The 13724-nt window shown below is 38.5% G+C and overlaps 1 protein-coding gene across 11 annotated transcripts in view; it reads left to right on the top strand.

The window, feature by feature from the left end:
• STXBP5 (syntaxin binding protein 5) overlaps positions 1–9592 on the top strand; it is a 115663-nt gene extending 106071 nt beyond the window's left edge. For 10 of the 11 annotated variants that reach the window (XM_075499041.1, XM_075499043.1, XM_075499051.1 and 7 more), the window contains 3 exons: positions 552–663; positions 3015–3235; positions 3943–9592. In XM_075499041.1, coding sequence (XP_075355156.1) covers positions 552–663; positions 3015–3235; positions 3943–3984 — 375 coding nt within the window. In that variant the 3' untranslated portion in view covers positions 3985–9592. The remainder of the gene's footprint in view (positions 1–551; positions 664–3014; positions 3236–3942) is intronic. The other variant, XR_012775303.1, reaches the window with a different exon arrangement.
• The last annotated feature ends 4132 nt before the right edge of the window (positions 9593–13724 follow it).

The raw sequence follows: 13724 nt of genomic DNA, 5'->3' as shown, positions 1-13724 counted from the left end.
CATGTGCAGTTAACAAAACTCCCTTGTTCAATTGATGCTGGTGGAGGTGCATGCTGACACAAGCAGGGAATGCTAACTCAGGATACTTGAAGGAAGCCATTATGTTTCGGGGTATTAACAGCTTGAAAAGACTCTCAGACATGTTTCAGCTTGGAAGCTGTGTAGAATCCTGAAATAGCAGAGATGCAGGCTGTAAGCTCTACTTTCATACCATGCATGGATATGAGTATTTGTAGATACGGTTTTAACAGAACAAAATCAGGAGTGTTGCCCAAGTTGTTGAGGGGCAAATACAGCTTTACTCGAACACATTTCTTTGCTACTGAATTTCATGAGCTACAAGCTTCCAACTATCAGAACAGATGGTTTGGACAGATTTCCTAATATGTTTTTATTTTTTATTTCCTAAGTCACCTTGCAAAGGCAGATGCCTGTTAAAGCATATTCATTTTGAAATTCAAATCCACAAAATAAATCCTTAAAGAGAGAGAATATTCCATTAATTTGTGTGTGAAATAATGTATGCCTTGTGTCTCTTCTTCATTGCAAAGGAAATGTTGGGTGAGCTCTTCACTCCTGTAGAAACACCAGAGGCACCGAACAGGGGGTTCTTTAAAGGCCTTTTTGGAGGTGGGGCACAGTCACTTGACAGAGAAGAACTCTGTAAGTTTTTAGTATTCATTATTTTTCTGGTATTTCTACCCAAGGAAGCCAGTGGTCCTTGAGAAATGTATTACTTGTGTTAATAGAACATTACATTTGCGAAAAGGAAAGTAAAAAAGGGAATGACAACTACTTTCTCATAGCTTTTGTGTTGTACACCTTACCAATGAGATCAGAAAAGCTTGGTACTGTTTTCTCACAGGCCGCTTTACCTCATTTATTCAGGAGTAGATTATAAAACAAGAAATGGAACAACTGATCTTATTTTTATTTGTCTTTAGGAAGTGTATAGTACTGACCATGATTTTCTTAATGCTGTTAAACTGAAAGGGGCTGGTTCTGAAGAACACTATTTTGGACAGTGAGAAAATTAAAACTCCATTCTACTTCAGTTCATTTGCTAGATTCTTTTTTCTCATTTGACTTGTGCGGAGATGCCTTAGGAATGAGAGCAAGGATAGAACTGTGTGACAGTTCAGTTCAGTCCTCTGTTCATAGGACAGTAGAATTCAGATTTGGCGGTTTTTATTGCTTTATGATTTTCTTACTGTTTTTTGATCACAGCTTTTTTTTTTACTGTGGTTGCATGCAGCATTTTCATACATTTAAGGAAAATAACTTCCACTTATTCAGATATTTGCTAGATGAAACACCATATTATGCAAGTTTATTTGTAAGAACTGTTTCCTTTTTAACATGAAATGTAGCTGTTAAAACAGAGGAGGCTCCCTGGCATTCCTTTCTTTTTTTCATTGGTTCTTTTGATCTATCCAGTAAAAATTAATTAGTCTTTACTACTTGTGCCTGTACATTTTGAACCAATGTCAAATATTTAGAGGTCACTTTCTGCGTTAAAAATTCCATTTGTATTTATATACGTGTAACACTTTGAAAGGTTGGTCAAGTATTCTATTAGAGAAATTTGTGTGCACAAATTGTGTGTTTAATTAGTATGACTGGGACAGGAAAAACTGCTTCTTCATGGCAACAGAAAAGCACTCTTAACTTTAGAAGCTATCCGTTTACATCATTTCAAGTGTCCACCATTTTGCCCTGACTCTTCTGACCGATTTTTAAGGAGATTACAATTTTTTTTTTATAAACTCAGTCTCAGGCTTTGTTTGTGGCTTTTGATAGAAAGACCTGTTTTGGCTCAGATCTTGAAGAGGAAAATTGTATTGAATGGGGGGAAAAAAACCTAATTAATTGTAGCCTGAAAGTGAGTTCAATGACTATTTTAAAGACATTTTCAGATGTCTTTTGAATTGTCATATTTAACATGAGGGTCACAGCAGAATCGGTAATAAGTGAAATGATTTCTCTCCTTCCTGTAAATTCCCAAGACTAAAAATGTTTATAGTGTTAGTTGAAATCAAAATCATTCCTCCTAGAAGCATAAAATCAAATTAGAAAATCTTTAAATACTGCAACAAAAATTGTTAAATAAATTAATATTATTTTTCCTAGAGGTGAAAAAAAAAGAAAATATTTAAACCATAATTTAATTGCTTTAAAAAAAAGTTAAAGATTATTTGGTTTGACTTCAGCATCCAAAAATGTTTTGGCCTTCACTCAAGTTTTTGTAGAGTATACAATTCAGCATAAGATTGACGCATCCATTGAGTGTCTAGACTGAACTAGGTGGCTCATGTCCCATTATGAGCGAAGGAGATGTAGTCAGTGCGGTCACTGGAGTCTAGATAGCTGTTCAGCTGACCATTGCTGGATGTTTACTTCAGGATGAGCTGATTTGTTCTTACAGCTGTACTGCCTTTTCATGATTTACATTACATTATCTTTTTACAAGATTTTTACAATAATGAGAGCATAGACACCTAATCTTCAGGTGTCTGCATCTAAAACTGAACTTCCATCAAAGGAAACTTCTGCAGGTGGAGTCATACTGGCTGGCCACACCAGCAGAGCACTTCCAGAACTGACCACAGCTTGTGTTTTCAAAATTCTCCTGCTTTGTCTGCTGAACTCCCAACACCTTCCCTGTGAAGCAAGCTATATTGTTAAAAACCACCTCACCAGCACAATTCTATTGATGACTGTGGTGCCAGCACTGTTGAAAGAGTTTTAATTTCACACTTGAGCTGTAAAAAGGTTGTAATTTTATAACCTGCCTCGAAACTCTGAAATATGTTTGAAAAATCTCAATTTTATTAAATAGTAACATCTAGTAACATTGAGTAGTGAGTATTGCTTGTAGTCATGCCTGTGATTAGGTGTTCAGTGTCCATGCAAAGAAATGACACCTCTTTTTATAAACTAGTTGCATTGGTATTTATGTAATAATGATAGAAAACCTTGCTATTCTGTTTTTGCTGCTTGGCAAATGCCTCCAGTTGGAGAATCAGCATCTGGGAAGGCATCAAGAAGTCTTGCCCAGCATATTCCAGGGCCTGGGGGTATTGAAGGTGTCAAAGGAGCAGCATCTGGTGTAGTTGGTGAACTAGCACGAGCCCGGTTGGCACTAGATGAAAGAGGACAGAAACTAGGAGAACTGGAAGAAAAAACTGCAGCTATGCTTTACAGTGCTGATTCTTTTTCTAAACACGCTCATGAGGTGAGTCCATTGCATGTTAAACTGAGAGCATTAAACTGATTCTTTATCAAATAAATGCAAGTTTTCAAGTAACTGACTTCTGCAAAGGCATATTAGAGGTATCTAAAGGGAATGCAATATCATTGATAAAGGACACTTCACTTTTGTCTATCAGTCATTACTCTTAATAATTACGTATTAATGTAAGCAGCTTTGTCTTATGGCATGTTGGTCTAGAGCATATACCCTCTGCCGGAGTGGCATGTAGACTTCCAAAAGTGTGGCTCGGTTCCCATTGCTTAGAGTTTGTCACTGAATTGGATAAGAAGAGTAATGCTCTGTGTGAGATCCTTGTGGTTCTTAAGAAAGATCCAGTTGTTGTATACGAACCCCATGAATCCAAGCTAATTTTTTTCCTCAGTAACTACATACGATGGCTGTTCTCTTCCATGTTTGTGCAGATCTCTTCCGTCCCCTAAACTCTTGTGCAACCTTCCCATTCTCCCAAAAATGCCTTTTTCTATCTGAGGCTAGATCGTCAGCAGTGATACTACCATTAGAAAATTCACCATGCTAAACCCTCGCTGTTCAGCAATGTTGTTGTTGCAGTTTTGAGAAGCCTTACTAAAGTCCCTCTCTCATGCTGCTTTGTAACCATATAATTTGTATAATTGTACTTTTTGGTACATTATAGAAACAGTAATTAGAAATTGTTTTTTGTTTTTTAGATGATGTTGAAGTACAAAGACAAGAAGTGGTACCAATTCTGATGACGCTCATCAATTACATCTGTTTAATTTTGTCCTGATGGAAAAAATCTTGGTTTTTCATTAATTTTGGCAGGACCATTGAAATTTAAAGGAGTATTCACCATTGGATACTGTTGTTTCCTAGCACAAATCACACACTGTTTTACCTCAGTCGTGGCTTTAACTGAGGAGCTTTATATTTAAAAGAAACACACACAAAAAACAAACTTGAGTGTTTCTTATCTGTTGGTTAGCTGAGAGTTGGAACAGAGAAGGTAACTAGAACAGGTGGAAACGAAAGTAAAGGGAAAACGTAGTGTGAGATGGGCAGGGGCAATGCAGGGTCAATCCTGTGTTAATATTTCATATGCCAAAAGTTTTTGTGCTGTTGTAATTGCTGCCAGTGTTATACCCTCCTGTGAGGAGAGGCAATAAATCAGGGGTCCAAGAGCTGGAATAAAGTTGTTTGTCTTGCTGGATGGTAGCTGACTTACACTTACCCTCTCTAGGACTCACTATATTTACCATTATTGTTGAAGAGTTGAAGTTTGCTGTCGCTTCTTTCATCGGAAAAGCTGGAAGCTTGGAAGATTTCATGTTGAAAATTGTATACATAGTTGACCTGTGCATAGTCTTTTCTTGGACCCCTGATCTAGTATTCTTGTATTCACAGAATATGATGTGAAGTGCAAAACAAGAGAATACACACTTTTTGCATTAAAAAAGTCAAGTGAATAACATGACTGGAATGTGTCATGCTGGGAGTTTTCATTTGTGTTATGGCCGTGCAATGTGAAATGTGGTAACATCTTCATTGTGGTAAGAATACTTCAACTTCTGTTCAGTTAAATATTATTTTTTGCCAAAAATAGTTATTGGTTCAGTTTGTGTAACATTTAGAATTGGCTATGGGTTCCACTCATGCTGTGAATTTATATAAATGTTTAACAGAATGTATCGTTACAGCCATTAATTAAAATAGCTGAGATAGTTTTGCTCCAAACTTAAGTTCTAGATGCCCCTTTAGTCCTTTACTATGAAATCAGATAATCTTGGACTCAGGTTTTCAAACAGTTTTACACTCCGTGGAGGTGCTGATGCATGAATAATGGCAAGCATCTAATATTTAATAATTGTCAGTATATTGTTTAGCAAATTTCTCAATCCTGCTGGTAGAGCTATTTTACAAGTACCTCTCTCAGCCTCACCCAGCACTAAAGGCAGTTGGCCTAAAGTTTGGATTGGGTCTCTAAAGCAGTGTTTTTCTATGTGGGCAGTGGTAAGTGTCCACTAAAACTTCAGGAATTGGTGAAATAATGTTCAGTTTGGGTGAGGTAAATAATATAGCTGAGCTAACTTGTTAATGGCTGCCGCACTAAAGCTGTAACAGGGGGAATGACCAGAGCTCTTTTAAAAAGAGAGGATTCCTTAAAATAAATGTTTGCATTTCAAAAATTTATTTAGACATTTTTTCTCAAAGCAGGAATAGTTACTGACTGGTTTTGTTTTATAAAAGGGAGTACTTAGGAGCTAATAGGTCTACATTGTCTGAAATTAATCATTTGGGTTTGCTTCTCCAAGCATCACATTCTGTGTGGGGTTTTTGCATGCTTTCCAAACGTTCCCAAAGAAAACCTTGGTTATATTTGTACTGTAAAGTGATGGTGCAAGTACATAGATAAGGCAACCTTACAAAACACTTAAAAGATGCAAAATATTGAAGTTACTGATGGCTCTTAATTCATCTTTCAAATGAAAGGCAAATACATTTTGGCTTTGTAGCACAAATTGATAAATCTTCTGATTTTATGTAAAGTAACATCTAATTAAAAAAGACAAATGAACTCTGTTGCCAGTACGAGGGCATGCCATACCATGTCCACTGTTCAAAGAACTTAACAAATGAGAACGTGACAATTTGAACAAGCAGCATTATGATTTCTTGATGGCTCTGTCCCATACCTACTGAGGCAGTGTTAACTCCAGTTACTTAACTCAGCTTGCCATGCAATTTTTGCCTCTGCATGTTAATCAATTTCTTTTTTAGTGTCTAATGCATATTTAAATTAACACCATTTCATTAAAAATCCAGGTAGAAGAAAACTAGATAAACTACTTTCCATACCATTTCCAAAAATACCACACCCTAGCTGACACTTGTCCCCTTCCTTATCTCACATTTATAAATTGAGATGAGTGATTATTATTTGACCTGGTGAAGACTAACTATATTTCAGAGCAACAGAATCCTGGAAAATTAGTCTGGTCAGGCTCTAGGGGAGAGGATGGCAAAAGTACTCTTCAGCAAATCATGGTATCACTTCAATGGAAGATGACCTTGGCTTGAAAGGAAAGTGTACTTAACTTTTCCATCAAGAAGCATTTGACAACCACCAGCAAGCAAAAAAAAAAAAAAGAGACAATGAGAGATCATCTGTCAGTACAAGAAGAGTAGTGGCTTACTTAGTATTATAGAATTTATCATAGTTGACTCTTTTTTTCTGTTGCATATGTTCAGAGCATGCTTCTAGATTTGAAAACTAATGAAATGCTCATGAGATGAATACACAAATGGTTCTCGTCAATAAAAGGGGCTATGTACAATTTTAGTCTAAAACGTTCATTTTTCCTTCTCTGTGGAAGGAAGTTGATCGTACACACATCGTTGCATCTTATTCTGCTATTGGTGGTGCACCTTTTGTACAGCAAAGTATATTGAAATCCTTGGGGGGCAAGCACCCTGTTTTTTTCGCTAGCATTTTAGTTGTGTGAAACTTTTTTAGAGTGTCTGGAAAACTATAAAATACAATTGAGCTATTACTTTTTTTGATGGAAGTGTAAGAAACTGCTGCTACCTATCTGTTTATATGTAGTGTGTCTCATTAGGAACTGTAAACTGAAGAAGCTTTTCTTCACCTTAGTCCTGCCAAACTGTAACTTTTGAATGTTGATATGTGTAAATATGCGTGTATTCCAAATAAGTCTGAAAGTGTTACACCACAGGCATCTCCAGTGATTTGTTCTTCAGCAAACAGTCAGTTATAAAATATAGTAATATATAGCTGTGTTCCTTGTCTGTCTTTATGCAAAGATTTTTGCCTGAGGTGGTACTTGCATGGCAGGTGATGTTGGAAAGCTACATCCAAAGGAGGATTTTTGGAAGCAAGTTCATTTCCTTTTTGTTTTCCTTTTCTCTTTTCCTTTTTTTTTTTTTTTGCTTAATTAATGGCACTGATCTTACCTGAACTTTTAAACTTGAATTTTTCCTGCACTTTAATTCAATCATGGTATTTTATTCCTTAATTTTGTTTCTACATTTGTGCAGTTCAGGTTCATTATTTGTATATAAATACACACATTCAATAAAGACTTTAGAACAGATTACTTTCAGGCACATTTGCTAATTATGTGACTATCATTTAGAATGTGTGTTTTCTTAGCAAAATATGTATATACAAGTATATACAATATAGAATCTAATGAGAGGCACTTATCCTGTGTCGGCATTCAGTTTATAAATTACTGCAACACTTTCAGATTTGTTACTAGATAATACAATAAAATCTGTTATATTTATACATACTGCTTAAGAATATACTTTTAGTTTTAAGTAATTTTTATATGTACACTTCTACCTTTAATTTTAAAAAGACTTATGTTCAATTTTTAAGTCAGAGTACTTAAAGTATGTATATTATCCATAGAAGAAGTTGTTTTAAGCTTATGAATACATTCATATCTCATATCGAGATGATACATTTACTAAGCAATGAAAACAAATAGCCCATTTTGCTTTGCAGAAAATAATCATACTTATTTTTACCTCCCATTTTGAACATTCTTAAACAATTCCCTAAGTATGGAGAGGGGAGATAGTGCATTCAGAAAACTAACTTAATGTAAAAGTTTTCTCAACAGCTGCAGTCTGTGGCTGACTGGTTTTCGATGATTTTGATTTTTTTTTTTTTAGGTATACACAGGGAAGACTTTTTTCAGCTCTATTCCTCAGACTTTCAAAATTCCCCAAAATTGAAGTGAGGTTTGTCCAATAAATACTTTCTTTGAGTAATGTATGAATCTTGATTATACATCAGCTCTTTACATGTAAATCAGGGTTTTTTGTATACCAAACACGTGTTGGAAAACTTACAGTCTGTGGCTGAAGTGCCCTCCTCTTTCTCATCATGGTTTAACACACCCGGGTGGGCATTGATAGCAGCTGAAGTTCAGTGGGGGGCAAGGTGTGCAGTGCCTTGCCTCTCTCTCTGAGTTGCAGGGTAACTTGTTGATTGAACCTTTCCTTCATTCTAGCCAATTTCCTGTATAATTATGTGAATCTTTTTGGGTGGATGTTGATAGCTTTACTACTACTACAAAATCTTCAAATAATTTGTAGACAGAAATTAATGATATTTGAGGGGAGGAAGGAAGCAAAACAGAAAAAAGATGTGTAGTGTAGGCGAATCAGCTAAACCGGTTTTATTGCAGTTCTCATTGAAAAGCTAAGTTAAGCTGGGCCATTTTCTCCTTCTTATGCATGTTACAAAGATGTGCTGGATATCATATACTTTATTACTGTTTCAAGCCAGATGAGTGTACTGTGTTTCTGGGTTCTTTTACACTTTACAAAGTTTTAGGCTTAAAGATGTGGCTGTTCATTTAAAAAAAAAAAGGGGGGGGGGTGGAGAGAAATGAAAGGGAAACACAGACCAATCAAATGAAAGGTGTCAATCAGTATTCCTTTTAGTTTTTCATGTAAAGTGCCTAGAAATGTTTAAGTCATACAGCTGTAGGTTTCTTTGACACTTGTATTTTTGTTAGTATCTAAGTTACATATTACAGGCAAATAATGACTAGAAGTTAAACTGTTTCAGTTGAAAACATGTAAGGAGTTGTATGTGGATTACCACTACCATTCAGTAATAGGTGATGCAAAGGGAGAGGGGTGGGAACATGTTTTAAATATTCCCTTTTAAAACAGAATTGTAAATAAGCAGTACTGTGTTATTTTAGACCTGAGCTCTGCTATCTGTAGTGGTTAGAACTAGGAAAACATGCTGCTTTCTAGTTATGCTACTCTTTCATTGTACCAGCACCATGGGGGAAAAATAAAAAAACATCAGTAAATTTTTCTAACATTGCCCACTTGTGGGTAAGCATGCTTGATGTGTAGCAGTTCTCGTTTATGTATATCTTAGTGTGTACATGTGTGGTTTTTTCTTTTTGTTCATTGCAACTTACTCTTCAGTTAAGTCTTGCTGAGCCCCACTAGCTCTTCTGAGGGTGATTACTGGAATATGCATTTTAGGTAGGGTTGCAAATCCATCTGTCTACAAATATAGTTTCATATGAACTGCAAACTGTACTGTTACAAACACAACTATGTTAGATTGCATAGAGTTATTTTACTTACATGTACTTGAACTGAACTATGTCATCATAACAAAGTTAAAAAATTAAGTATGGAATATTTTTGTAAATAAAAATACCTGTGCAGCTGGTATTTTAAATTTAAAATGTATTATACATTAATGTTTCAGAAAAAATGTTCATATATGTGTATATGAATGTGTCATTATGCTGAAGGGCTCTGATTGGGCAAAATAAACTATTCAAATCTCTCCTGAAATGAGTGGATCTTACTCCTTTTCCTCCTAGGCAGTCCTGTTCCTCCTAGCTGGCGCATTCAGTGACTCCTTGCCAAAAGAGGCTGTTTCATTTTGCTTAAGCTTTTGTGAGATGCACTCTATAGTGAGTGGAGCGGTGTGTGCTTGAAGCGCGAGCAGCCAGGCTGACAGTGAGTGCCCCTAAGGAGCACGAGAGGCGAAATGGTTCATCTGTGGTGATGTTCCCAAGCAGGTCTAAAAACATTCTGAAACGCACATCTCAATGGCGGCGGTGTGAAGTCCTGTTATCCTTTTAAGCTATCAGAAAAGTTAAGGTCATTCATATTACAAAGACACGGTAAAGCAAAGTATTTTCTGTAGCTGCATTTTGACAGTGTTCATTAATTTAAGAATCTGGGGTGAACCTTTGTCAACATCCTCCAAATGATGTAGAAATACTGAATCTGAAGAGAGGCTGGGGCAGTAATTGAGAAGTGAAATTGCTGCACCCCAGTGAAATTTTTGGAATCTCATGATGTCAAGTAGTAAAATATTTTGGTGCTGGTTGTTTTACTATGTGATTGATGTAGTGAGGATGCAGTTTCATCTGTGGGAGAAGTCTGCTGGTTCCAGACCTCTCCTGCCTTCCTGTTTTTTCTCCAATATCTGGTAGTTATGTATTCTGAACTTTAAGCTCTGCAGCACATGGAGTTATGAATAGGACTATGCGTCGGAATAAAAAAGTATTTTAACTTCAGTCCAATTAAATTGAAGGTATTTGGAGCTGTCACACTGCCTCCCGCTGCTCACTAGCTCTGGTAATCTCTGCCATCACCAGTAGCATGGCAAGAATAGCTCCCTCCCAATGGGGACAGCGGGGCTGCACATCGCATCAAAGGCCTGACAAGAGGAGGGGATTGTCAGACTGAGGCTGCAAAGTGAAGCACTTTGATTTAGTGAAGGCCAGGATTTGATGAGACCTACGTAAAACTTGGTTGCTTTGCACATCATGTGTTACAACAGTTCCAATGCCGACGTACTGTAAATTAAATGCATCTAAGACCCACAGACACACAATGGTATGCCCATTAGTATTAAACTGTGCCACTCCAAAAGTTTTCCTTACCCAGATTCTTTATTGGGAATGGTCCCTGGCCAGCTCTGCCTGGGAGGAGGCTGGGAAGCCCCATAAGGACATGGCAGTAGGCAACTGAGGTCCAGTACAGAGGGACTGTAAATGGGGCAGTGCTAAGGACTGGGTACAGACAGAGGGACCAGGCTTGTGTCCCAGCTTTTGGAGGCAGTCTCTTCATCCAGGCTGGGTCACCGAACCAGCTCCTCCATGTTGCCCACTGGCCTGTGGGTGCTTAGCGGCATCCTAGCCGTGATCTTCTGCCCTGGTACACCTGAGCTGTTCCCTTTGCCGTGGGTCTGCAAGCAAGAGGCACTGGCTGTTTCCTTTCTCTGAGGAGAAAAGGTAGCAGTCTTGCTGGAGGCATCCCAGTCTGGCCTAAGGAAATAGGATGTGTTCCCGCACAGTCCTGCACTGAGATAAACCCGCAAGAGCAGAACATCAGCAAACACCAGTTTCTCACCTTCTGGTTTGCTGGCTGGTTTTTCACAATGCGTAATTAATGCTCCCTTAGTAAGGGCTTGGGGGCTTGCATGTGTAACTCATTATAGTAGCAGAGTTCTGCTCAGTTGCTGTAGCAAACAGTTTTCTGTATTTTTCAGCCACAGGAGACAGCCTGGGCTGAGGCTTGTGCGCAGGCTGGGAGGGAGCTGTACCCCCTGGCTGGCTGAGACCTGAGGAGCACTCCTTTAGCCTCGAACACTCAGAGCTCTTTGACTCCAAAACTACTCAGAAGGGGTGATGGAAGACTGTAGCAAAGCCACAGTCAAGAGAAAAATGGGAAGACTGATGTTCTGTTTTGGAGCAGATAACAGTGTTTCTGCATCTTGCTGCAGTCGCAGTGCGAGCAGGGCTTCAGAGAGAGTTGATTGTTTGAAGGGGGTTGCAATCAAAATGTCAGACTGTGCTTATGTTTTGGTAAGTTTACCAACTCCTCTACCTAATTAAGCAGGCATAATGAGAAATTTTATATAACTGGGATTTCCAGGGCACAAGAGACTCCTGGGAAGAACAATGTGGAATGCAGTCTCCTCTGTAGGAGTGAACAGAAAACAATTTCAAGCTGGTATCTCCTAATTCTCTTGGGGACCTGCAAGTCTCTTACCACCTCAGGAACTCCCTTTTATCTGAATGTCAGAATGTCACCTACCTTTCTTCTGGGATCTTGAAGCACATAGCGCAGTGGGCCAGGCCCCTTGTGAGGCTTTTCTTCATTACAGTTACTGTCTTTAGACTGAGTATGCACATGCCTGTTGTTCAAGATCTATATCACAACATAATACTAATTCATATAAGGAAGGATTGGGGATTTTTAAAAAATCCATCCCCTATGAAAGGGGTAGACAAAATTTAGTAATTAAAAAAAAAAAAGGACTAATCAGGGTCATCGTATCAGGTTTTCTCTTTAATATGTGCAAATTCAGAGTCAATTCTAGCTGCAAACTTGGGAGGCCCCAATATTTACCTATGTTCCATTTTGTGTTTAAGCACAGCAGTTTCTGATTGGTTTTTAGAGTTTCCAGCATCTTTTGAAGGAAATCTGTGAAGCGTCTGGGAAGATAGAAATCGATTCTTCTATTTTACTGTTCCAGTTAACCCTCTTTAGAAAACTTTTTTTTTTTTTACACATTTTTAAATGTAATTTGTTGCCAGAGCAGGATCCGTGGAAGGTGCATTGACCTCTAGAGCTTTCCTCTGATTGTAAAAGGCCAGTAGTTAGTCTGGCTCTAAATGTCTAACACGCAACTGCTTATTCTTGTTGGGATTCTCCTGGAAACAGCTGCTTCCTCGCCAGTAGTCCAGTCATGCTGTGTGCACCAATGCTGTGTGCAAGTAGCTTGTGGGCTGTCACCAATGCAAACTTTCTCTTTCTCTATGTAAAGGAGAACTGAAAAATACCTCAGCATTGCTGGCTAGGAGGCTCTGATACCAGTATCACAATTACTTGAATGTATTTAGCAGATTATGCCCTAAGGGACAACGAAAAATCTCTCCCTGTGCACTCTGCAGGGCTCAGTGCAACACCCTGGGACTCGTAGCACGTCGGAACCGGGGAGCATTGCATCCGCGGCCTTTCACCAGCTCATTGTACTTCAATACTGGGAATGTGAACGGCTGTCAGTGTGAAGTGGATGCATAGTTTACTGAGGGCTTTAATACAGAGCTTCAAGCAAAGAATAGATGTGGTCTTCCAAAATATAAACAGTGACAGGGATTGGCCATGTGCCACATCCTGGAGAGCCAATTTCAAGCCTGAAGATCGTGTTCCTTGTGATTTAACCTGGGGAAAAGGCAAAGCTGATGTGAATAATGCCTGCTTGCCGTAGCCCTACATGGGACTGATGGCAAGCAATAACCTAAAATTTCTCCTGTAGCTGTTGAAAGGAATTTCTTTAGATTTTCATTATAAACTGTAAGGTTGTGATTTGATCTCAGTGTCAGCTGTGTGTATTGCTATATCATTGAGAGCCCTAGTCATGGTCTACTACCTTATTATTACAGGCGGTGGAAAAACGTGGAAAAAAATGTTGATCCAAGCCTAGCCCCGTAGGCTTCAGCCTGGTAAAAGAATGACTGATGTACGTTAAAGAGGCAAGGGGGCAGAAACAGGGAGACAAGCTTTGGCTGAGCCGGTTGGCACAACACTGCTTCACTTCTTGCCACATTTTTGCAGCTATTGTGGCAAAGAAAAGCTTTTAAGAATGCATTTAAAACAAGAAAAAGTGGCTGGTTTTGTAGTTACAGGAAGCTGCTCCCTGACATAAACAACAACGTGGAAAAAGTGAAGTGGGACTGTTTGAAAAATCTAACCAGGATTGATTGGTGAACTATGCCAAACACTATCACGAGAGATCTGGCATCCCGCTAAAGGAGCGATGATAGCTCTGGAGGGGACAGGGTGCTGAGAAGGCAATAAACATGGAGACAAACTGCTTGCGATTGCTGCTGTCAAGAAGGGGGGGAGCGAAAGGAAGGCAGAACAGGGGGGGCAACAAGCACGACGCAGCAGGCTTCGAAGTGAT

Source organism: Mycteria americana, chromosome 3 (assembly GCF_035582795.1).
Source record: "Mycteria americana isolate JAX WOST 10 ecotype Jacksonville Zoo and Gardens chromosome 3, USCA_MyAme_1.0, whole genome shotgun sequence".
In the NCBI taxonomy this organism is placed as follows: Eukaryota; Metazoa; Chordata; class Aves; order Ciconiiformes; family Ciconiidae; genus Mycteria; species Mycteria americana.
The sequence above is the reverse complement of the archived record's forward strand: the minus strand, read 5'-3'. Positions and strand labels throughout refer to the sequence as shown.